The sequence below is a fragment of the Macrosteles quadrilineatus genome, unplaced genomic scaffold, assembly GCF_028750875.1.
Source record: "Macrosteles quadrilineatus isolate MER2022 unplaced genomic scaffold, UCM_ALF_1.0 Scaffold_15__1_contigs__length_3749704, whole genome shotgun sequence".
NCBI lineage: Eukaryota > Metazoa > Arthropoda > Insecta > Hemiptera > Cicadellidae > Macrosteles > Macrosteles quadrilineatus.
In genome coordinates this window covers 3256025-3281730 of record NW_026542608.1, presented here as the reverse complement: position 1 = coordinate 3281730, position 25706 = coordinate 3256025, and the positions used below count along the sequence as shown (strand labels likewise).

General features: G+C 34.7%; 1 protein-coding gene across 3 annotated transcripts in view; it reads right to left on the bottom strand.

Annotated features, from left to right (window-relative positions):
• LOC129005059 (galectin-9-like) overlaps positions 1–25706 on the bottom strand; it is a 55765-nt gene that overhangs the window by 4871 nt on the left and 25188 nt on the right. For 2 of the 3 annotated variants that reach the window (XM_054433840.1, XM_054433839.1), the window contains exons 4-5: positions 25072–25356; positions 22052–22231 (exon numbers count right to left, since the gene is read on the bottom strand). In XM_054433840.1, the coding sequence (XP_054289815.1) occupies positions 22052–22231; positions 25072–25356 (465 nt within the window). The remainder of the gene's footprint in view (positions 1–22051; positions 22232–25071; positions 25357–25706) is intronic. The other variant, XM_054433841.1, reaches the window with a different exon arrangement.

Sequence of the window (25706 nt, the reverse complement as noted above, 5' to 3'; positions counted from 1 at the left end):
CGCCTGGCCTTATCAAAACAGCTGTTCGTAATTTCATATATGCCGTGTTCTCTTTAGGTTATTAGTATTACATAAATGACGTATTATAGTAAACATTGAGAAAAAAAGCTTGAAAAAATCACTCAAAATTGGGTTTTTGATTGTCCGTTATTTTATTTTCAAAACAGTGAGGCCATATTTTAATGGCTAAGAACACTCTCACCAATCCTGTGAATACAATTAAACCATTAGAATCATAATTGGTACTATAGTTTTCTTTAGAGTAGGCTGCGTAAAATGTCTTCTGGGCCGTGACAGACGGACGTAAATTGAGATAAGACATGTTCCAACTTCTTTAATGTATAAAACGTTAAAATAACCTAAATATGTATAATTCTGAGTAATGTACAGACAAAACTAAAAATTTATTAATATAGATTAACTGGGTTTGAATTTTAAATTACTGAAAAAATGTATAAAGCTTCTTTTAGTTTTACAAATAATGCTGGGCGGGGAAACATTATTGGGTACCTAATTTTGGGGGGGCTGATGCTCGATTGGGGGGGGGGGCTGCGTCATGAGTTAAGGGGGGGATGGGCACCCCTGCTTAAGCTGTGTAAGTTACAAAAATGAGATGATATCCATCTGTCCTTCCATCTTGAATAAAACTGTTGAACCAATAGCTAAAATTTCTATTTTAAAACCCATTGCAATCCAAAAGACTATCTTTGGGTTGTCTTAATCAGTTATGTGAAATGCTGTACTTGCTAGTATTTTACACAGTAACTGATGTAAATTTCACATGGGTTGTCTTTAACCCTTGGATGACAAGTGGGATTGCTAAACACAAAAACAATCAATACAGTAGACTCCCTCTTATCCGGACACCTTTTAACCAAACATCGGTTTAACCGGACTACAATCGGCGGAAATGACATCTCTTTAACCGGACAATTTTTATCAGCACATTGGGGTAACCGGACTAGATTGGCAGGAAGTGGGTGGTACTGAAATGACAGTTCTCGTGGGAAAGATTTGAGACCAGTGATCACGTGTCTAAATACAATGCTCTCCTAGATTTAAGTTGAATATCACAGTAAATGGTCCGTTTTAACGAGTTTTTGGGAGCGTCGGTTTAACCGAAAAAAACCGTAATCCGTACTGGCCTCGCCCCTAGGGGTCCGGATAAGAGGGAGTCTACTGTAGGTCAGTGAGTGAAAAAGACAGTAGATGCTAAAAGAATTGACATTGTTACGTCAATGACAAGATCATTACCATGGGCCCCATAGCTAAAACTGTACCAAGGAGTATCATACAGATATTAAGAATAAGAGAGCTGCCAACCTTCTTTATGAAATACAGTACTTACATGGATTATAAGTAACTGAAACCAAATCTACCCCCTTAATGTTAAAGAAATTAATTTACAACTAGTGGCCTGTAGGGGCCATAGCCCCTAATTTAGACTAAAAAATAAAAAAATAAAAATACAAATACTTGAAATTTGTTTTTAAAACTATCAATTTTATGTTACTTAAAATTAACAGTGTTTCTTGTTTTATATCTTGGTTTTCCTTCCGTTGGAGTCGTATATTAGTTGCTTCTGATGTGTCAATGAAATACAATTGTCCATATGAAGGCAACTGCCCATTTCGTTGTAGTAAGTCAGAAATATATCTATGGATTTGTCCCCTAATTTTAAAACAGTAAGGCCCATTTCCCGGAATCTCTGTTTGTGTAGCGGAAAGCTACGCTAAAGTCATTGCACTGTTGTATTTCCTTATATTTTTTTATGAAGTTATAATCATGTAAAAACAGTTCTTTTAGTTTGTCATTTTCTTGTGGTTGTGGCATGTTAATGAGTCCATTGTGGCAACATGCGTTGAAATGTCCATTTGTGGCCTCCTCTGAGAAGTGAAATGCGCCACAATGCATGCAAGTGCTGTTAAGAGGACCTAGATTGTGAGAAAAAACACTCAACTTATTTTCCACCGTTCTTCTGAAGGCAGGTTGTAAACCAGCTAATGGATTTCTTTCATAAGGCCTGGATACTCTTCTGCGTCTTGCAGGTCTTCCCCTACCCTGTCTAGTTACTTCACTTATTATAAAAAAGGGAAAAAATTAATAAATACATTTCATTTTGAAACATTATTTAACAACATTGACTTTCGGAATAAATGTAAGCTTTGAAAATAAATAACAGCTGATTAGAATGCAGATGTTTTTCAGTCCCCATGCTTTTCTTATAGTGGATATTTTACGTTATATCTCGTTTTCTGGTAGCTTTATGGGAATTCTGCTATTTTTCCCGAGTCCCTGGGGACAAGACCTTTAATTTAAGACCCCTTCCACTTTTCTGAAAATTACCAGACGTCCACAATTTTCTGGTAAAAATTTTGTCTTACAGAATTATATATAAGGATTAACAAAACTACAAAATTATCACAGTAACTAATTCTCTATATAGACAAATCTGAATGCTTATTATTGAAAAAAACATTTTAAGTGGATTTGTAGATAACCTAAAGTAGTGTGGATAGTCAATTAAGACATCGGTGGTAAATTTATCTAATTTTGATTGTTGCAAAATTTAAAGCAAAACATGATCAAATGAGATGTTGATTATTGTTTACTCATGTAATTAATTAGAATTTTGTTTTTATAGACAAATCATTATTCAACAGAACTACATGTTCCAAACAAAACCCGTACTACTTCTGCAAGATCTTCAAATTATTATACATTACATGGTATATGAAAATATATTAGAGATTTACTGTTGTGGTATTTTTGTGTTTCTGTAAGTTATGGACTCTGAAACCACTGAACAGATTGTAAGCATTATAAGGATGGTTTGTGTGACGTTTGGTACAGATCAGTCAAAAGGACTCCGCCCCAAAGGGTTTAAAAAGGCCCTATATCAGACTTTTGGAACTACAATGTTTACAAATAAAATATAATTTAAAAGCAGATGTTTACTTTCACCAACTTTTTTGTAGGTTTGAATAATCACAACATTCTGTATTAGCATAGATAAAACATACTCCCTTAGTAGATTTCTCATCCTTATGGAACAGCTGAAGCCAATTTTATTGTTAGTTCTGTACGTCCAACTGTAGAGGTCGTGTTTTGTTTACAATTTGTTTCCCGTTATTAGAGCCATTTAAAACCTCGTTTAACCAAATAATACGATCTAATCATAAACAATAACTTGTCCCCTAGTTATATAACCAAACAGTAAAGCACAAATCAAGAAATTAACCCTAAAATAATAGAAACAAAGTTTTGTCGACACTAGCGCCTTTGTGACACGTACATGAACTAGACACGAAAAACGTGCTTCAAAATTTACAAAGGGATGAGAAGTCTACTTGTGTTGGTTAGTCTATGGTATTAGTCATGATTTGGAATAGTGCCACAATGTTTCCACAGAATGCAGCACAGAAAACTATTTTACTCAAATAGTTTTTTAGTCCAAATATATTAAACCCCAATCGCAGCACACCTGTGCACTCAACAACGTTTAAATTAAATTCTCCCATACTGTATTAAATATGTAAATATAAAAAGTAAAAACCTATATATTTATACACCTAATAAATATATTGTTGTAAGAAAGACTTAGTAAACCAAAAGTATGGCTTTTATTCATTCAAAGTTACAACCATGTTTTAGTTAAGAACAAATACAATATTGACAAACAAATCAAATAATAAATACTATCAGGTGATAATGTTCACATCACCACATTCTCCCCCACTATTTTTCAAGGTAGGTATAGCATATCTAATCCTTTAGATATGACGGAGGCTTGACATTCCTCTTTGGACGTAGTTCCCCCACAGCCGTCTTTGAAGTTGGGGTCTGAGATACCGTTTGTTGAGTTTCATTTTGAACTTCATTGTGGTCAATGTCTTAATTTATATTTTCAACAATATATCTCTCAGTAATGTTGTCTTCAGGAGGTAGATCACCAGGAGGTAGGCCAGCGGGTGCAAGATGTCTCAGGGATACTTGTGATTCTGACCCATCTCTTCTTCTGACGAGAGCGAACTGTAAATTTGATTCCAAAAGTTGAACTGGCTCCACAAGGTCATCATATTTATTAGATCTTACAAACTTTCTAAGCAGGACAGGACCAGGAGCAGATAGCCAAGATGGTAAGGAGTCTTCATTGGTAGTTCTTCTGCTATGTATAAAGAATCTTTCGTGCGGTGTGCAGTTTGTCGCAGTGCATAAAAGAGATCTGACTGAGTGAAGAGCCTCCTGTAATACTTCTTCCCATGCAGCAACTGGCAGGTTGTGGGTTTTCAAAGCTAGTAGGATGGTTCTCCATATTGTTCCATTAAAGCGTTCAATCTGAGAGTTCCCTCTAGGGTTAAGGTGTCGTATGACTTGTAGCTACTCCATACTTGTGAAGAAAGTCCGTCAGCTCACGTGACATAAAAGATGAACCTCTATCTAAATGTACAAAGGACGGGTCTCCAAACATAAAAAATAGATCTGAAAAACATTTGATAACTGTTGCTGAACTAATGTCCTTACAGGGGTAAGCAAATACAAAACGAGAATACTCATCCACCATGGTTAAAGGTAACGGTTTCTGGTTGTTGATGGAAGAGGGCCCTTAAAGTCAATATTTAGACGTTCGAAGGGAGTGGTTGCCTTTATCAATTTTCCTTGGAATTGGTGAAATCTTGGCTTCAATTCTGCACATGTTTGACAAGCTGACGTTATCCTTTTTACATCATCCAGAGTGTAGTTTAGATTTTTAGTTCTAATCCAATGAAACATTCGAGTGACTCCCGGTTGGCAGAGAGATTTGTGTAATTCAAACAACTTAACATTGTCCCAGCGAACCGCACATGCCCGAGAGAGCGTATCTGCTTTTACATTCTCCCTACCAGGTCGGTACACTATTTCATATTGATAAGGTGTTAGCTCTAGTCGCCATTTCATAACTTTGTCGTTCTTGATTTTGCTTGTATGCCTCTTGTCAAAAATAAATGATAAAGCTTGCTGATCTGTGTATAATCTGAAGTCTCTTCCGATAAGAAATGGTTTCCATTTTTGAAGGGACAATGGCAACGGTTTCTTTTTCAACAGCTGAATACAGCTTCTCAGATTTGTTTAGAGTCCGTGAGAAAAAAGCTATTGGCCGATTATCTTGACTCAAAGTTGCTGCCACGGCTATGTCAGATGCGTCAGTCTCCACTACCAGTGGCTCTTGCCCATTCCTAGGAGTAATTACCGAGTTTGCAGTGTCAAGTTTGAGGGCTTCAAAATCTGCAACCGCTTCCTGTGACAAAGGAAAAGAATTGACTTTTTTTTAGTCAGGTTTCTTATTTTATCAGAAACCCGATGTATCCATTTTGAATAGTGAGTGAAAAATCCTAGGACTCGCTTTAGTGAAACTTGGTCTTTGGGCACAGGAAGTGACAGTAGAGATTCTAGCCGATCTGGATCAGGGCGAATGGAGTTATGGGAAACTAAATGTCCCAACAAAGTGATTGAAGACTGGTTGAACTTGCTCTTTTCATTGTTGATTACAAGTCCATACTTAGTTACAGCATCTAAAAGTGTTCTTAGATTCTCATCATGATCCTTTTGATCATTTCCACATACGGTCAAATCATCCAGATAGGCATACACTACATTCAGTTTTTCTTTTCTAATGATTTGGTCCATGGTCTTTTGAAAACAAGCCACCCCGTTGGTTACACCAAATGGGATTCTTCTGAATTGAAAAAGACGACCAGCAGCCTCAAAAGCAGTGTACTTCTTCTCTAGTCAGAAATTGGTATTTGATAGTATGCTTGCTTTAGATCAATGGCACTAAAAACCTTGTTTGGCGCTACAGTGGATACTAGCTCATCTATGTTTGTAAGGGATAGGCTTCTAAAAGAGTAAATTTGTTTATCGTTTGCGAATAGTCCACACACAGTCGCTTCTTCCCTTTGTCGTTTGTAACAACCAACACTTGTGCACGCCAAGGTGAAGAAATAGGTTCAATGATCTCCTCAGTCTGTAGTCTTTCAGTTTCTTGTTTTATAAATTGATGTACAACAACTCTCAGTTTTGTCTTCATCTGAGTAACGTCGTGATTTTGTGGCTATCGGCTTACAATCTGGAGTTAAATTGCAGAATAGTTTGGGTGGTTCAACTTTGGCACAGGAGCACACCAACAGAGGAGGTTTCTCACCTCCAAACCAAACCTGTATATTAGAGTGGAGTTTCTTGATATCATGTCCGATAAGCACGTCAGTACAAAGATCTTCAAAAACAGTCAACTTAAAATTGTTGTAATTGTGATTCAACAGATTTAGGTTGATTTTAACAAACCCGTGGACGTTTGATTTCATATTAGAAGCAGCTAGTGATACTTGTCCACTTTCATTGTACATTTTGATTTTGTTTAACTGAACAAAATTCAAGTTTACAAAGCTTGATGTACTCCCGGTGTCTATTAAGCAATTTGCTTTCAGGCCATTCACTTTAGCTTCAACTGTAGAGTCCTTCAATACAGATGTATTATGTGTTGTTGCTATTAGTGCAGCTGATGTACTAGGCGTCTTCTGTTTTACTTTAAAATTTTGAGTTGGATTACTTTTACAGACTCTCGCATAATGTCCTGTCTTGTTACATTTCCCACAAGTTGCTTCTCTGGCTGGACAGCGATCTCTAGAGTGTCTGTCATGCCCACAAAAATAACACTTGCCATCAACATTTTTAATAGCAGACACAGTCGCTCCTTCCTTTTGTTGTAGTTGGAATTCGTACTGACAAGCTTGCTTTGCCAATTCATTCGTTGCACAAGTTTTCATTCCGTACATAGATTTTGGATAGCTCTCGACTTGAGCTTGAGCCATTTCAAGAGCTCTAGACTGTTTCACTGCTTCAGCTAGGTCTAAAGTTTTGTTTTCAAATAGTCTCTGACGTATGTATGACGAGGCTAAGCCATTGATAAAAGCATCACGAATGTAGTGATCCCTGTATTGAATCGCATTAACACCCTCAAAAACGCAATCTTGGCTCAAAAGTTTCAGTTCCGACACATATTTTCAATAGTCTCACCTTGTTGCTGTTTTCTAGTCATTACTAAATATCTTGAGAATATTTGATTCTTTTGTTTGATGTAAATTGAGTTAAGAAATTTCAACGCGTCTTGGTAAGTTCAGATTCCTTGATAAATCTATAAGTCGTAAAAGATAATCGATTAGTTAGTAAATTCAGTTTGTCCTTGTCTTCAACGAATTCTGTCATGGTTAGAAAATCTTCAAATGTTTGTAACCGTTCGTCTGAGGCAGTTGGAGATTCCGGGTCAATTTCTAATTTGTCTGGTCTAAGGAATTTCTCCATTGTAATGTAGCACTAACTGAGTTTATCAATGAATGAATAAAATTGTTGTAAGAAAGACTTAGTAAACCAAAAGTATGGCTTTTATTCATTCAAAATTACAACCATGTTTTAGTTAAGAACAAATACCATATTTACAAACAAATCAAATAATAAACACTATCAGGTGATAATGTTCACATCACCACATATATAAAGAAAGAGATTGTAAAGAACAAATTACCATCTATTTAAAATAATAGTTGTTAGCGCAGCAACGCGCGCCAGGTAACTGCTAGTGTGTGCTAAAGTGTGCGAGCTGTTTTATTAAAAAACTATAAGATATTAAAAAAATTGTAAATGGTAAGTGCCTTGGATTTTGTATTTTTTAAATTGTAGTCAAGTCGAAAAAAATATTTTTGCCGCCATTTTTCCTATATGGCTGCCAACTTGGATTTTTCTTATGGAACACCCAGTATTTTATGATGTTTTCTGGTAGAAAATGTAATTTTAAGACAATTTTACTCTTGTGTTTTTTTTTCATAAACCTAACCTTTTCAAAGATAATAATGGTTAAAGCTGTGAAATTTCAAATAGTTTTCGAATAAAACAGCTGGCATGCTTGCTTAGGCCTTTATCGAAACTCTTTCTCATGCCGTAATTTTAAAACCTTAACCCTTATTATCTTTGAAACGGTTAGGTTTATGTAAAAAAACACAAGAGTAAAATTGTCCTAAAATTACATTTTCTACCGGAATACATAAAATACAGGGTGTTCCATAAGAAAAATCAAAGTTGGCGGCCATATTGGAAAAATGGCGGCTAAAATATTTTTTTTTCAACTTGACTACAATTTTTAAAATAAAAAATTCAATATCTCTTATAGTTTTTGAATAAAACAGCTGGTACACTTATATCAATCACCCTGTATATATGAATTCGAACGGATGGTGTTTTTGGCCTCTAAGGACCTCAAAGCAAAAAAGTAAAATTGGTCCCGGGTCCAGGTCTTACCATGAATACTCTGGTAATAGCTTATTCCCTATATGGGAAATTCGCTAAAAATAATAGTGCTACACCCTATTGGTAAAAATCCCTATAACTTTTTAATGCTATTGAATAACCTAGAACCAACTTGTGTGGTTGAAACAGCTGGCAAAATTCTTTAATTCATTTTAAATATGAACTAGCTTTTGGCCCGTAATACCTACGGGAATCAAGAAGTCGATTATTACTGAATATAATTCAGAACAGCTAGTTTACACGAATAAAGAAACATTCTGGCAGTTTTAATAGGGATTTTACTCTTGTAAACAAATATGTTACCACCTTTTTTCATCCAATTATAGGCCTTATCCTTATGCATACGAACGATATACATTTTAAATCCGATAATTTTACAATAAAACCGTGATTGTGTTGATTTGTAAGACTTGAAGTGAGATTGGCGGTCGTTTCACACACACTGGTAACTGATCTAGTACTGTAGCCAGACCACCTTCCATTGCATACTATCACTTACATAGTAGCCTACCTTCTTTTACCTCATTGGCCACTGACTCCTTAAGAGTATGTTGGCCTCCATTCTCTTCTATACCTTTGAGTGAGAAGTATTGCATTGCTTGGTTCTCCAAATGGTCCTCTTACTTGTGGTACTTCTTGGAATACATTTGATAAAGTTCATGTATATCCTCTCCTCCGTGCATAGCCTGTTCATCCTATGGTGTTTTATGGTGCCTGTTATTCTGGGTGTTTAAACATACCTCTTAGCTCTCGGTTCTTTCGTATCTCAACCGTCGTTTTCTTTAAATTTAAATAGTCCGTATATTTTTTTTTGCACTCCATTCTCAAACCCAGCAATAGCAATAAGGCTTTTAGGTTTCTTTGGTGAAGGCCCATTCGGCCCAGCTTATGAACCATACAGTACTACTGGGACAATATGGTATGGTATGAAAAGAATTTTGTTTTTACTGGCACCCTGCAGCTTATTGGACGGTTTTCTAGAGACCTACTACACCAACTGACATTTGGTTTAGCAACCAAAAATTTGACATGCCTACATATTTCTGACATTTTTAAAAATATCGTCCGGTCATCCTTTGTATCAATTTTACAGCACTAATTGCTAAATAAATTAGTAAACAAAGAAAAGTAAAACCAATAACAGATAGTTTGTTTTGAAACAGATGTTTAGATAAACTATCATTCGTTTGAAAAAAGAACTTGTAATCTGTGGAAGGAATTAATTTAAAAAAGTAAACACTCTAGTAAGCTCAAGCTAGTGACGTAATTTTTCTGTCTATTATCCATGCCGTTATCCGTTCTAATATCTGTGACAATTACCCACTCTCAATGAATCTATGTACATCCTAATTTCACATATTCATTTATTCAAACTATAAGATTAGTTGAAAAATATATAGGTAATATTTTGCCTACATCAGTGAACCCAAATGTAACAACATGAACACACGCCAAACAACGGGGTGAGGTTCATAATGTCCAAATTTCACAAACTCCAACGTCTAAAATATTAAATAAACAGTGCGTTTCATAACCTCCAAACTTCATAAACTCCAAAACTATAACTTTCAAATAAGCACAGTTTCACAATGTCCAAATTTCACAAACTCCAACGATAATATATTAAATAAACAGTGCGTTTCATAACCTCCAAATTTCATAAACTCCAAAACTATAATTTTCAAATAATCACCGATTCACAATGTCCAAATTTCACAAACTCCAACTTTTAAATATCAAATAAACAGAGCGGTTCATAACCTCCAAGTTTCATAAGCTCCAACGGTACAGTCTCTGCCATAAGTCAATCGAATTGGCGGGATACCGAGGCGGACGGGCCGAATGAACCTCTCTGTTTTACACAAACATACATTCACTCAACCTGCTCTGCTACACTTATTTGTTAACATACAAATTTCAAATTGATATATTATTTTTCTGGAAAAACCAGTGCAGGGTGTCCACAGAAATTTTGTCATAAATTTCCCTGACTTTCCATGACCATTAACCATTGATTTCCATGACTCACGAACTTAACTCAAAAATTATAATATACCGTACACAAACGAATAATACTGCCTAGACAAGTTATTTCACAGAAAATATTGAAATATATATTAACAGATAACAATGGAGTACAATAGGTACAACAATGAACTAATACAAGCTCAAAACCCATAAACTAAGACAACTGTATAAATTGAAATTGTTGTACATTTGTGAAAAATTTGGAAAAATGCCACAATAGTCGCGGTTACGGCTGACTAGAGCATTGAAAGGTCCCCTGAAATCCATCCATCATTGGGGATTTCCATGACTTTCCATGACTTTTTGCCTATTTCCATGACTTTCAATGACCATAATTTTTTTCCATGACTTTCCATGACTATCCCTGACTTTCCAGAATGTGGACACCCTGCAGTGCTCATTACTATATAGCTAGTTTTTACCTTAACATAATTTTTATAATTTATTTAGGCAAATTAAAACAGATGATTGTTTTTTAACACCATAAAAAACATGAAAAATGTAGTAAGCGAGGAACTTTTTTATTTTTTGGTCAGGAAAGAAAATTCCTGCGGCAAAGTTTTAGATCAAAGTATGAATTTTATTTTTTATTTGAAGCTTTTTTTGATACGGAGCCTGCTTGTATCATTTTTAAGCGATTAAAAATAGGCATAAAATCGCTTGGCGCGGCATTGGCGCTAGGAGTTTGGCCGGCTCAGCATCAGTTTACGGGATATATAAACTGAGTTTCTAGCATTTAATTATCATTATATTACATCAAATATGTCATTACATTTCGAAGAATGGTAACTTAATTTACAGGCGTATGTTTGTGCATTTTAATGCTTACCGGTAGTCTATAGTTAACAAAATTCTTTGATATAAATGCTTCCCCGATTGTAATTTCGGAAATTGTCTTCGTGAAATATGAAAAGGCATATAAAGATGTGGAGATAATTTAGGTTCTTGGTAAAACCCACTGAATTAGCGACCTGGCCCAGTTATTATTTCTACTTTTATTCTCCTTTCGTTAAGGTAAACTAAATTAGTGTAAATGCATCCCTTTGACTAAACTTTACCCTAGATTTGGTTCTGGTCAAAATAATATAAACAAAAATAGAAACTACTCTTATTCTAAGTTTATGTGGTGGAATTCCTGCTAAAAGTGCGATTGACTTTACATTCTATCGAAATAGGCCTATTTAAAACGTTCAGCGGGTTCATAGTTGAGACCATGGTTGAGACCACATTACAATACCTATTTATTTGCTTCTTCATCCTCTTTAGCCATTTAGTTGTTAGATAGTATTACATGTTACATGTTATATTCAATGGATATATTATGATTTTATTTTAAAACATTTAACGAGTTTATATTCATCTATATTTGAAAAAGCTAATCATCGGCTCACGTCTAACATTTTTGCCACTGCAGTGCATGGTTAGGGTTTGATTACCCATCTGTCGAAACCAATCACGAAATTACGTTTCTCCAGCATTGACATGCATATAAAGAAAAGGAAACTACCTCAAAATATTATTGTTATAGGTTTTACCCTGTACTTTATTCATACTATGCATGCTAGTCTATATGATTTTAACCCCTTTTCCTTTGAGAAACAGAATGTACCTAGTTAAAACCTTCTCCAAACAAAATTAATAAATCCCGCTCACTGGAACTTGTCATAGTAATTGCTTTAGTGAAAAAATATATTGTCTCTACAAACGTTTTTAGTTTAATTCTCAGGTTAGTTCCAGAGTAGCCGTTGAGGTCATTCCACTTTAAACAAAATATTGATTAAACACTAAAGTAAGCGTCAAATGTTTATAGAAACGTTTAGAATATATCATCTCATTATAATGTTTTTGAAATAAAAACAAAGCAAACTTTCCATTCCATTTAATCCCATAAAAAAGTTCCAAAGTTCTCCATTTAATATTGAATCCATAATTAATTAGTGAAAGTGGTTATTGATTGTTAAACATTCCTTCAACACAATAATACGCTTGAAATATTAAGACATGTAAACAAAGTAAAATAATTTTGTAGACTTCGTAAACATATGTAAACATATGCTAAATTGAAAATACCCCCGCCCCAGCAAACCTGCAGTTGCGTTACATACATTACATACATTACATACACTCCAGCCAGCTGTTATCTTATTCTTAATGTATTGTTATTGCCTATTCGTGGTTCAGGAAATAAAACATGACATTTGTAGTTTATTTTATTTATCGATATCACTTTTATATAATCAGGTATATTGACAGTATGACCTATCACCTAACTGTCCTGTTCACCTGTTTGGTCCTGTTAGGAATCAAAGAAGTCTCGAGTTAACAAAATACTGTACTTCCAGTAACGAACGCAGTGAACGTTGTGTATTGTTTTTTACTTTCGTGATGGAAAATGTCCGCAATAAACCTTTGAACAACAAAATACTGTACTAAGGCAGAATTTTATGGAGTGAATTAAAATATCAGTAACTAGTCAAGCGGATGTACTATAAATCCGTTATGGACGGGCGTGAGAAAAAAAAGAATGAAGGTCAACAAGGCACATTCTGGCGCCAAATATGAAGCACCCGAAAAGTCGCAAATGTACACAATATACTTAAAACAGTGCGCGCGCGTGATCTTTTTACTATTCTCTTGGATACAGGTTCTTTTCCTGATTATCGTATGATATTATATCAAAACTTAAATATAATTGTCCAAGTCATCTGCTCATAGATACTACGCACTATGTTCAAGTTGAGATACTCTTCGTCCTCTACTGTTAGAATCACACAATCAACAACAATTTTATCATGAATTATTTCGCTTATTTTTTTCATAAATAAAATCGATATTCAATCCTTTAACTCGTATTTCAGTAGATCAAGACCAGAGATAATGTTCTCCATCTCTAAGTAGTTGTTTTTTCAATTAGTAAATTTAATTTAAGAATTACTAGCTCTTATGTTTGCTGTTGTTTTACTAAATGCGATGCATTTTTTCATTGTAAATTAGGCACAGTTTATCTGAAATCACCAAACACAATACAGGAATCCCACCAAAGATTGATATCTCAAACTCTTGGTGTCTTACACCAGCTACTCATTCACTAGGATGGACTTTCATTAAACTGTGTGACACTTCTCAATAAAAAACACGGAAGTAAAATAATTCGGGAAAAAATTCCTTTGCAATGTGTATCCTTAAATTCGTGATATTACTGTTTAACCTAGCAAAATAAATGGAATAAAATACAAATAAAAATGAAATAAATGTTGATTTACGTATCATTGATTGCAGATAAGTATTAAAACGATTATAATTATTGTTGATTCGTGAGTCAGCAGTGTGCTTTAGGTAAATAATGAATAGCTCAAATGAAAGCTGGTATTTCACTAAAGGTTTTTAGTCCAAAACATAATGTAATTAGGGTAATGTAATTAGAACTGCTGTAATACATCTTTAACTGAAAACATAGTGTTCGCAATGTACAACTTCATTGATAGAGCATTGAAGTTTTGTTATTAATTGTTGTAAGCAATTTAAGCTGGTTGGTAATACTAAAATATGTTTTATAAATAATAAAAACTAGCGAACCTGGCACACGTAATCATGCGCTAATTTACACAATTTACAAATTTAAATATAATGGTCTCAACCCCTACGTCAAATAATAACCGCTGATTCACAGTGGTTATTACAAATATTATCAATAATGTAGCCATAAGGTCAATAAAAATTAGTACGTTGAGCGCGATATTATAGTCGAGAACACTATTTTTAGAGATATGTAGCATGGTTGGGTAACTCACTCCATAACAGGAGTAAAGAGCCAGTTTGCGAATTTTGAATAACGAAATATTTGCCAAATATACATGTTTTGTACGATACATACCAGCTTTTAACAAGATTTTTGTGACAACTTTCAACGATAGCCAACAGTACAAATCTTAATATATGTTTCCCTTATTTGTATAGTACAAATTACAGTTGACTAAGTATAATCATGCATACATCTTAAATGCTTCCAAACACGTTTTTGTTTATCGTTTTTTTCATTTGCCCAAGATTTCTGTACGTTAATCATACTATTTCCCTCCCTTCCCATAGCACATTAGGATTGCAGATACATAAATCTACCTGCCACAAACGGTTCCCTCATTCTGCTCTGCCACACTTAACTACTTCCTTCACTACTTTCTACGTCGTGGACCTGTTTCCCTATCTTCCCATAGCATTTTAGGATTGCAGATACATTAATCTAATTGTCACAACAGTTCCCACACTCCGCACTGCTAGCCTGGTTGGGCGAGTCATCAGTCCCAACCCTAGTCCATCGGGGGAACGCGTCTCGTTGTACCGCCGTCTACTTGTACCTCGATACCTAGGGACAACTAGTTGTAGGTACAACCAACGCAACTAGACGTAGGTACAACTAGACATGTATGCCCTCTCGTTGTACCGCCGTCTACTTGTACCTCGATTCCTAGGGACAACTAGACGTAGGCACAACCAACGCAACTAGACGTAGGTACAACTAGACATGTATGCCACCGACTAGTAGTGTCACCTAGCTTGTACTGATGCTACTAGTTGTCCCTAAGACTAGTGGTCCCTACGTCTAGTTGTACCCACGTCTAGTTGTACCTTTGTACCTACGCGTATTTGGCGTGCTTATACTGTAGTATAGTTGTACCTATCCTTCAATTCGTTACCCTGTTTATTTGATTACTGTACGAGTATTTTTTTAATTATACCCTTAATATAAAATTAGAAACTGCAGTGGTTCAAACGTTTTTATTTTAACGTTGCTATCTCAGACACTATTAGATTTAGAGAAAACATTTAGGAAGCATGAACTATTTTCTTTTAACAAACAAAAATCCGCTGTTTAAAATATCCCCAATATTTTCCCTTATTAAAATTAACTTTAGTATTTTCTATTTGACAACTTGTATTTTATTGTGATATCAGCATGTAATTGCAAATTAAAGCTTTTTTTTAAGTTGAAATTTGTTATTAAGCTACTTCCTTGTTTATGAGTAACAGTGTGTTACATTTGGAAAATATTGGATTTTTGTGAACATTTCACATGATGTAGTTCATATAAGAATATATTGTGAAATTCGTATTCTCTTTAACATGAATCTTTATATACGGGCTTTCTATGATTTAAAATCAATACTTCTAGTATTATTTAAGTTTTTTTTTCTATGTTTTAAACTCAAAATAATCAGTAAATTATAGGCTTTAATTTGAGCCATTGAACGTTTGAAGCCCTAAGTCAAGATAATGGATTACTCAATCAATATCATAGATTTGAACATTTCTTGGATATTATAATTATTTTAACGCTGCAAGAGTAGTATGGTTCCTCTAATTTAGTTTTTATTTTAATCAGTACTAACAGAGTACCCGTCCTTATCGACATTAAATGACCGATGGACTGAATTGATTACTAAAGTCACAAACAAGGGAAAAATACTCTTTGAAATTAGTTGCTTATACAGGGTGATTTGTACTCAGTGTGACAAAATTTTTTTGATGTAAGTACAAAGTAAATGAAGTGTGATGATGCATATCAAATGTTCCAAGTCTCAAAATTAGCGTCCCAAAAAATTATTTTATTTTTTTCAAAAATAACCATGTTTTTAAACTTAATACAGCGATTTATCAATTTCCTGTATATGGATTTGAGTAGATAATGTCATTTTCGTGTTCTACATTAAATTTTGAACAAGAATAATGGAAAATGACGGAGGATCAGTTGTAAAAACTCCATTGTAAATAAATTCAAAGATAAAAATTAAGACATTTGATAAAAATTAAAAAAACAATGGTCTATTGCATTTTTCACACCCTGTATAGAAGAAAGTGTCGGAATATGTTAAAAACTGCGCCATTTTATAAGCTTTCCAACCATATGCTACACTATTGAGGTTTAGATATTTTTTTGTTTGTAAGAGTGGTTTGAATACCAGAAAACAGGGAACTTTTTACTGTTTTTACTGTTCAAGCTGAATCAAAAATACAACTTTTGCTTAATACATGCCGACTTTCTATGTTTTAAATGTTAAATACACCATGCTTTGCAGTCTTCAAACAATTAAAGCGTACATAAGCAGACATAAACCTCAATAGTGTAGCATATCGTTTGAAAGCTTATAAAATGGCGCAGTTTTTAACATATTCCGACACTTTCTTGTATACAGGGTGTGAAAAATGCAATAGACCATTGTTTTTAAAATTTTTATCAAACATCTTAATTTTTATCTTTGAATCTATTTACAATGGAGTTTTTACGACTGATCCTCCGTCATTTTCTATTATTCTTGTTCAAAATTTAATGTAGAACACGAAAATGACATTATCTACTCAAATCCATATACAGGAAATTGATAAATCGCTGTATTAAGTTTAAAAACATGGTTATTTTTGAAAAACATAAAATAATTTTTTGGGACGCTAATTTTGAGACTTGGAACATTTTATATGCATCATCACACTTCATTTACTTTGTACTTACACCAAAAAAATTTTGTCACACTGAGTACAAATCACCCTGTATAAGTTGTCTAAAAGTTTAACTGTGGTATTAGATTATATCTTACACCCCAAGCATCTTTAAAAACACTACACAAAGCCCACCAATCCCTTCAAATTAAATAATAAAAGTCAACTTTACCTACTCTATCTCTGTTTTTCAAAGTTAGCAAGGAGCAAGGCTCTGTCACCGAGCTCAAGGTCAAGAGAGAGATATTGTTGGTGGTAAAATGGCGTTATCGCTGTCACCCCGCACCGCCCCTTCCATGCGCGCCGCTCTTCCTCTACGAGGCCGAACTGCTGTGTCCAGAGCGAGTCTAATTGATATTATTAAAATCTATCGTCGTTCACCTTTGGATTTTAATCACACCCAATGGATTTTAATTGCTTGCAACAGAAACAAATTTTGGAATTATTTGTTTGGCTAGAATATGCACGAGTCTTTTTTCTGCGAGTAATAAAACTTTTTTCCATTGCAAAAATGCCACGAACAAATGATACATACACAACTAAAAGAGTAAAAAATTCATGATAGTGTTCTCAAAATATGTCTTACTGTGTTATAATTTGAGTAAGACAAGTAGATGCATTCATTCATCCATGCATCCAAACTTTCTCACTATAATAATTTGAGTTGGATTTCTAAACTAAAAAACAATGAAAATTAATTTTACTACTACTTTTTTTAAGTTTATGTAATGGTATTACTGTTGATGGTATAATTGGATTGACATATTTTATCAGAATATGCCTACTTTAGATTTTATCCCTTATGCTTGCCACTAAATGTTCAGCGGGATCGTTGATGATAGGGTATATTTTTTACCGCCACACTGGACTAATAATTTGATTCTCCATCAAGGTTTCAAGTGTTTAGATACTGTAGCATTAAATATTTAATTGGTACATTAATATGTTATTGTAACAATTTTTTTTTACTGAGTTGATATTATTTTAACGCTCAAAGAATTCATCAATATACTTGTACATCCTTTGCCACTGTTTATAGTTTCATTTTCTACTTGTCGATGGGACCAGCCTTCTTCAATCGCTTTATTATTATTAATGGAATCTTGATAAGTTGTATCACATCACCGTCCATACCTGCATGCAGGTTTAGTAGAGGTATGATCGGTAGGCTGTTTGTATAAATTCATTTCTCAGAACCACAGTTATCAAAGATATTTATCAGAGTTAGTGTTATTGCCGTGGGAAACATAATTATCAAGCCTCAGCCAGTAGTTTCGCGAGGAGATGGCACGGTGTATTGATGATTGTAAAAATTGCAAGATTCCAAGAATCAATGTGTTTCCTGTTCTATTTGAGATACCCGGTTTCATGTATTGTTTTGGGTCTATAAGCAGTTATCGATAAACAAAATACTATACTTACGATAAACACGCTTAATTATAATAGAAGTAAAAAAAGATCAAATATTTTCTATCGAAACATGTGTATAATGGTGGTGGTATCTAAGCCGGGTGGTTTGTACTGTACCAGCTCACTCCTTGCTTTGCTGTATACGATCCAACGATCACATAAGACCAATTAGTTCAGGAGCTGAGGGGGTTTGATCATGCATGAAAGTAGTACGCAATGTTATTGCTGATTATTGTAATATGGACTGAGGTGATCAAAATTACGTATGTCGCCTATTTCAAAAGTGGTCGATAAGGTGGGGGGGAGGGGGCAAACATGGCAGTTTGCGCTATGCGTTAAAACGCTGATAGTTCGAAAACGGTAAAAGATAGAACATCGGTTAAAACGTCGTTGGAATTCTAAAAATGTGGACAACAATAATGGTTATTGGGTCCGAGGTCGTATCTCTATAAATAAACAAGTTATTGTATAAAATATGTAAAAATGGACTTTTCGTGTAGTTTTTTAACCGAAAGTAGAATTAATTTGTGAGTGTCGCAAAGAAGTAATATCAAATATCTTTGCTGATAGTTGTAATATGGACCGTGGTGATAAAAAATACGCATGTCGCCTACTTTTCAGGTGGTCGAGAACTTGGGGGGAGGGGGGCAAAGATGGCGGAACGCGCTATGCATCGAGACGACTATAGGTCGAGAACGGTACGAGATAGGACATCGGTTAAAACGTAGTTTTAATCCAAAAAATATTACCAATAGAAAAGGTCATTGGGTAAAAAGTTGTATCTTAACTAATAAAAAAGTTATAACAATAATAAGTTTAACAAAATCTACATCGTACAGCTATTTTTTTCGAAAATCGTATGGATTTTTGATAAATAATAGTGTAATTCCTTAATTACTCGGCTATATATTAACTAGATGCATTTTCTTATAAGAAAAAAATATATTATTACGAATACATTTGGTTTAAAATGTAAAACACGGCCTCCAAACTACATATAATACTTGGGGTTTCGCCGCAATCAAATGCATAATACAGACTACCACTACAAATCCAATTTTAATTATTATAAAGTTGTAGGTTATTATAATATGATTATGTAACAGATTCTTATTCAGTTATGCCAGTTATTCAGTTCTTATTAACAGTTGTGCCAATATCAGCAGCACTGCGCAGCAATTATGACGCAACCTATCGGACGAACCCCAAGGCGTGGAGCGACGTGAAGCCAGTATTTTTCACTAATCTACAACAAGATGGCGGCTGCCGGCTGTGATGAGCCCTAGTAGCACGCGCAGCTAATTAAATGTTAGTTGATAGCAATGGTATCCATGACAATACGCCTTTGTATTACAAATATTTGTGTTACTAACACAATGACCTTCAAAATACGCTTTTGATTTTTTTCTAGCGTTTACCGTTTCTTAGAAAAAGTTAGTTTACATAATTAACAACAACAACTTTTTGGGCGAAAGGAAAATTCTGAAAAGCTACAAATCTGTTTATAATATATGTATCTACATCGTATTAAAGTTTGATAAAGTTCTGACGTTTGGTTTACAATCTACGAATTTTCAAAGTGACAAGATAATTTCTGAAACTCTTTATACAACTCTCCTTTATATTCTGACTGTCATATTAATTTTTATGAAAGAGCTAAAAAATATTAATTTTTAGATGAATACAAAGAATAAAACGAAGAAAAGTTATATGTAATCCGTGTTTTTCTAATTAGTTTAGTAACTTTCCTGTATAGCTCCAAATTTGAGTATCTAAACTGTATTACAAGTGACGTTGTAGGCAGAATCTGCCCGCATGACGCCACGCGGCGCGGCGGGTAGCCCCTATATTACAATTTAAATTACAACCAAACTACGCCAGCTAAAAATTTTAAAAAATATGATCCAAAAGGTTCAATTCTTTAGCTACAAAACCCACCGTTTTTTAACTTACCTGACCAAAAAATAAAAAAAGTAGCAGCCGACGAACTTTTTCATGTCATATTTTAAAACTCATTTAAAAGTACCGACTTTATTTGAAGATTTAAAATAGAAAATACTAACTTTTAAGCTTTTAATTAAAACCAATAGTGTCATAGACTTATTGACTCCACTCATACGAAGTTTCAACCATATAACTTAAGTCTAAGTAGGCTAAATGTCGAGTTATTTTGAAGCGGAACATTGAGTTTTGGGGCCGTTTAATAAGCTGTGGCAACCACTGTAGAGACTTCTGGCTCAGACTGTACCGTTGGAGGTTATGAAATTTGGACATTATGAACCGCACTGTTTATTTGGTATCTTCACGTTGGAGTTTGTGAAATTTGGACATTGTGAAACAGTGATTATTTGAATGTTATAGATTTGGAGCTTATGAAATTTGGAGGTTATGAACCGCTCTGTTTATTTAATATTTAAACGTTGGAGTTTGTGAAACTTGGACATTGTGAAACAGTGATTATTTGAATGTTATAGATTTGGAGCTTATGAAATTTGGAGGTTATGAACCGCTCTGTTCATTTAATATTTTAAGCGTTGTAGTTTGTGAAATTTGGAGTTTATGAAACGCTCCCGATCAACGTTTTAGATTTTGCAAAAGGATAGAAAGTCTACTTGCAGTATCCTAGGTCAATGATAAAATCGTGTCTAATCTATGTCATCCATCTGTTTATCTCTGAAAAAAAAACCTTAAAATAATTTGCATAGGCTTTTCTTTGAAGACTCGTGGGCAGAGCCTCGATTCATATACGGCAATGGTCTTACTTATCTCTTTGATCTACTTAATCTCTACTAATCTTACTTATTCCCTATAATCAATGACTAAATAAAATAACCTCATAGTTCTATAGAATATTTATATCCATCCAGCTGTTAGTTCAATCAAATTATATTCCACTAAAACAAACCCAATATTTTTAAGACTGTTCTAAAAATAAATTAGACCATCAAGTATTTTACAATGTATATTTAAATCATCTGTCATCCCCTTGGCAAATAAATGAATGTATAAATTATTATAACAACATTACACATAATATAAATAAGTTAACCCTACGTACGTCATTTCATTTCAATCCAAATGCTGAATTTTTGTCACAAACTCTGAATGTTTACAGCTGTTACGTTGAGCAAATCGTTTTATACCAAAAGCTAATCTAGAATGTTAGCGTCGGCTGCTAGACTTAAAAAAAATTAAAACTTAATTTCTAAAAAACCGAAACCCTAAACTAAAATTATGGCTTCGACATTCCCTAGTTCTCAAAATTATCTTTCTTTCAACACAAAAATCATGAAAATTCGTCAAGTGTTTGATTCAGAATCGTGAAATAAAAAAACCCTGTCACGTTTTAATATTATAGATGCTGATAAGGTTAACATGGGAATCTCCAGAGCCACTGGGGCGGAGCCCAAAAGGATCTTTGAGATAAGAGTATGACTATATGTTAATCGGGAATGTAAGCTATCATCACACCAAATTTCAGCTTGATCCGCCAATAGTAGTTAATGTGTGATTGAACTTTTAACAAACAAACACAAAACTTTTTACATTTATAATATTAGTAAGATTATAATATTAGTAAGATTGTAATTACATTTTTATTTTTTTTAGTACTTTTACATTATTTCGTAGTTGCCTGTTTTTAACCAATCATTCTGGTTATAAGACTTAAGCCCAGTCCCTTGAGGGTCGTTTAAGAGAGGGTGTACTGTTGTTTTTTTTCCTTGTAGGACAAATTTATCAAAAGCGAAAGCATAAAGCATATTGAAAGGATGACAAGACTCACTTTGCCCAACAATTTGTGCCCAATCGCAGTGCCAGCAACAGCCATCCCAGCTTGTTGTAACACTGAAGGTTTTTTGTAAGCAGGGAAGTTGTTGTTAATACCCGGGTGCTGGCCCGGATACAAAGATGTCTGAGAAGGATACTGGGTAGGATAACTAGCAGGATATGACGCTGGGTTTGGCTGAAAAACCACAAAATTTCAACTAAGCAATAGTTTTTAAAAAGCTAGACAATGGTAAAAAAAAAGGTAAACATGTACATGGACCGGCTGTCACCAATCCATATATAAATCTCAAAGTACCCATGAACTTTTGAGAAAACTGTAAGTCACACCCCCATGAACCATTTACTTAAAATGTTCGTCATGACGAGAAACCTTGCGCAAAACTATCCATAATTTGGAATTTCATAAATTGCCCTTTAAGGTCGTAATTCCTTTCTAAAGGGAACCTTTAATATACCTAATGTTAAAAATACCTCAGCTGTACTTATTTGTTTGTTGTTCTTTGAATTTACAGTATTACCTGTATTACCTTATTAAAATTATGTGTAATTATTTGTTTGTATTACTGTTTTGTTTATTTCAGCTTAACTTAACCAATCAATAGTTTTATTAATACTTATGAAGTCAAACGGGGAGAAGCTGTAGTTTTTATTAAAAAAGGATTTACAGTAGACTCAGACAAGTGGATAACTACGATAGCTAAAAAATAAAAATAATGCAAGTTAAATGTACGTAAAATAGTGATGACCCAGATGTTTATCCTGGGAGGTCCATCATCTCGCAGTGGGTTAGAGTGGTCTATCAACTCATTTGAGCCATTCAAGTCGCCTTGGTACAGACAACTTTCCTCCAGCACTACTCCAAGAGATAAAAAGGGAGGTCATGCCCTATCTTTTAAAAGTTAAAGAGCAGTCTAGCCCTGGGTATATTCCCAGGAAAAGGAGAAGGGCTAGGGTTATCTTCATCCCAAAAGCAGGTAAGAAGGATAATAGTCATCCAAAGTCCTATCACCCTATAAGTCTCACCTCTTTTCTGTTAAAAACAATGGAGAAGATGGTGGACAAGCATATAAGGTGAGAAGTGCTGAGGATATCTCCTCTTAATCACCAGCAACACACATATCGAGCAGGATAATCAACAGATACTGCTTTATATGAGCTGACAAAAGTGATCAGGCAAGCAATGGATGGAAAAGAAAAGGCTATACTTGCCTTTTTGGACATGACAGGAGCATTTGACAATACCTCTAATTTAGCAATAAGGGAGGTGCTAGAAAAAAGAGGGGTTGATGGAACCATAAACAGATGAATCAGAAATATGTTATTGACAAGAACACTGGAAACACACATTGAAGAAAGAATTAATCAAATGAAGAGAGAAAAGGGGTGTCCTCAAGGTGGGGCACCCCCCCTTTCTCTCTACTACTACAACTACCCCCCCCCCCCTTCTCTCTGGAGTCTGGTGGTTGATGAACTTCTTAGGAAGTTAACCAGGAAGGGTTTGTGATGTATCAGATATGCAGATGATTTAGTTAACTGCGGCCATAAAAGTGATTTTGAATTCGACACCTCTACACATTATGGTAGAAAGAATAGACAGGGAGACTTTATTTATAATGGAGAAGAATGGCACAAACACAAACATATCCTCCAGTGTTTGTGGTGAGTTATTCCCACCAGGTCTAAGGTATCTGATGTGCCTTCCAAGGGATTCTATGGTAAGGAAGTACAACTTCAAAAAGAACTTTGTTGTTGAGCTAGGGAATAAACTTGGTTGTAATGGAAAACCCCTAAAATCATTTGGGAATCATGTCATCAGGTGGTACACTGATGGCTCCAAAACGAATAAGGGAGCCGGATTAAGGGTATTTGGGCCAAGAACCAAATACAATGAGTCATTGGGGCACTCCCCCAGCTTTTTTTCAGGCTGATGTTAAGGCCATTGAAAGGTGTGCCCAATTCAACATGAGTAGAGGATACAAGAAAAGGGATTTTGTTATCCTGTCAGATAGCCAAGCTGCCATTGGAGCACTAAGCGCATAAGTTATCAGCTCTAAGATGGTGTGGAATTTCCGGTACGTGTTAGGAAAGGTCAACAAGTTATCACTCCCTTCGGGTACCTGGATACCAGGGTTTTCAGGGAATTGAGGGTGGCTTTTTTAACCTTGCATTTGCCCGTCCACATAGGCTATGGGCCTGTGCGTGGAACGTAACCAGCAACGCAAGGGGTGAGCCAGTACAGTAAAAAGGTGAACTGTATGTTACTGATAAAAAGTAGCGGCAGTTACCAGGGCCCGAATCCACAACATTGCTGCCTTGGGCCAAAGTCTGTGACGCTACTGACTGAGCCACCGACCACCAGTTGAATGAGCCAGTCACATAGAGTACATACTTGTTAAAATTATATTTTCTACTACCTTATTTTTTGTTACTAAGATAGTTGACAAGTCATAAAAGATACTATAGCTAACAATAATCAGTCTATCAGTCTGACTTGGTTAAAAGTACACATGTTTGACAACAATTAATTAGTAATATACATCATCACAGAACATTTTGACTAAAAACTGACCACAACTTTGATTAACATAAGGATGGAATGTGTGGATCAATTAGACAAAGTTTATAGATTAGGTTATAAATCATGGTAAATTGGAGTTTGGTTACTGTTACTTTAGTTCCGTACCTGAGTGATGTATAGGAATTTGGAATATAGGCCATAAGTCTTATTCAAGTTTCCTACTTATTATTAATCAACATGCTTCAATAAGAAACTAAAATTTACTAGGTAAGTTTATATTATATATAGAAATTAAACCACCTTTTTAAACAGCAACATTTGTTATTAATTATGACAGAAAAATACTTTATAAAGAAGTAGGACCCGTCACATGGCTGCTACAAAGGAACGTGCAAAAATTATAAATTGTAACAAAAATTCAGCTTTTTATATGAGTCTTAAAGTGTCTTAAACTACATATAAAAGCTCTTACACAATATATGGGATGGATTACTTACAGGATAATGTCCAGGTGAAGGTGATTTTGGATATCCATAGCCAGAAGGAGAAATGTGACCAGATACAGGCATACCGTAGCCCGGTGCAGGCATGGCTCCAGGCATAGGCATAACACCAGGTATTGGCATTGCTCCAGGCATTGGCATGTTTATGTGGCTTCCAACTAAACCGCTGCCATATTCAATTGACACTAGACTGACATCACCATCAACTGTCAAATGTGTCACTCGATTGCAAGGTGTGCGATGCTCAAATTCTGTAAAATGCTGTCCGTTTACAGCAATCTGTAAACAAAAGAGAACACATGAATGAGTAACACTAATAAGTAACCATTATGATGTCGCCACGTGCTAAAGAGATCTTATGAACCTACCATCCAGATGAAAACTATCGGTCATCTGTTTTTCATCAGGGCCTTTTGCAAATCAGTTTTGTTCCAAATAAACCATCATTAGTTAACAAATTTGATTTTTTGTTTGTAATTTCAATGTGTAACAAAATTTTAAGATTGTATTTGAAAGGAAAGCCAAAATTTATAGGACTTGTTCAAAGAATATGGGGAAGTCCTTTATTAGGACAAAATATCAATGCTATGTTTTATGACTTTTCCTGGACTCTTTAACTATTTCTCCAA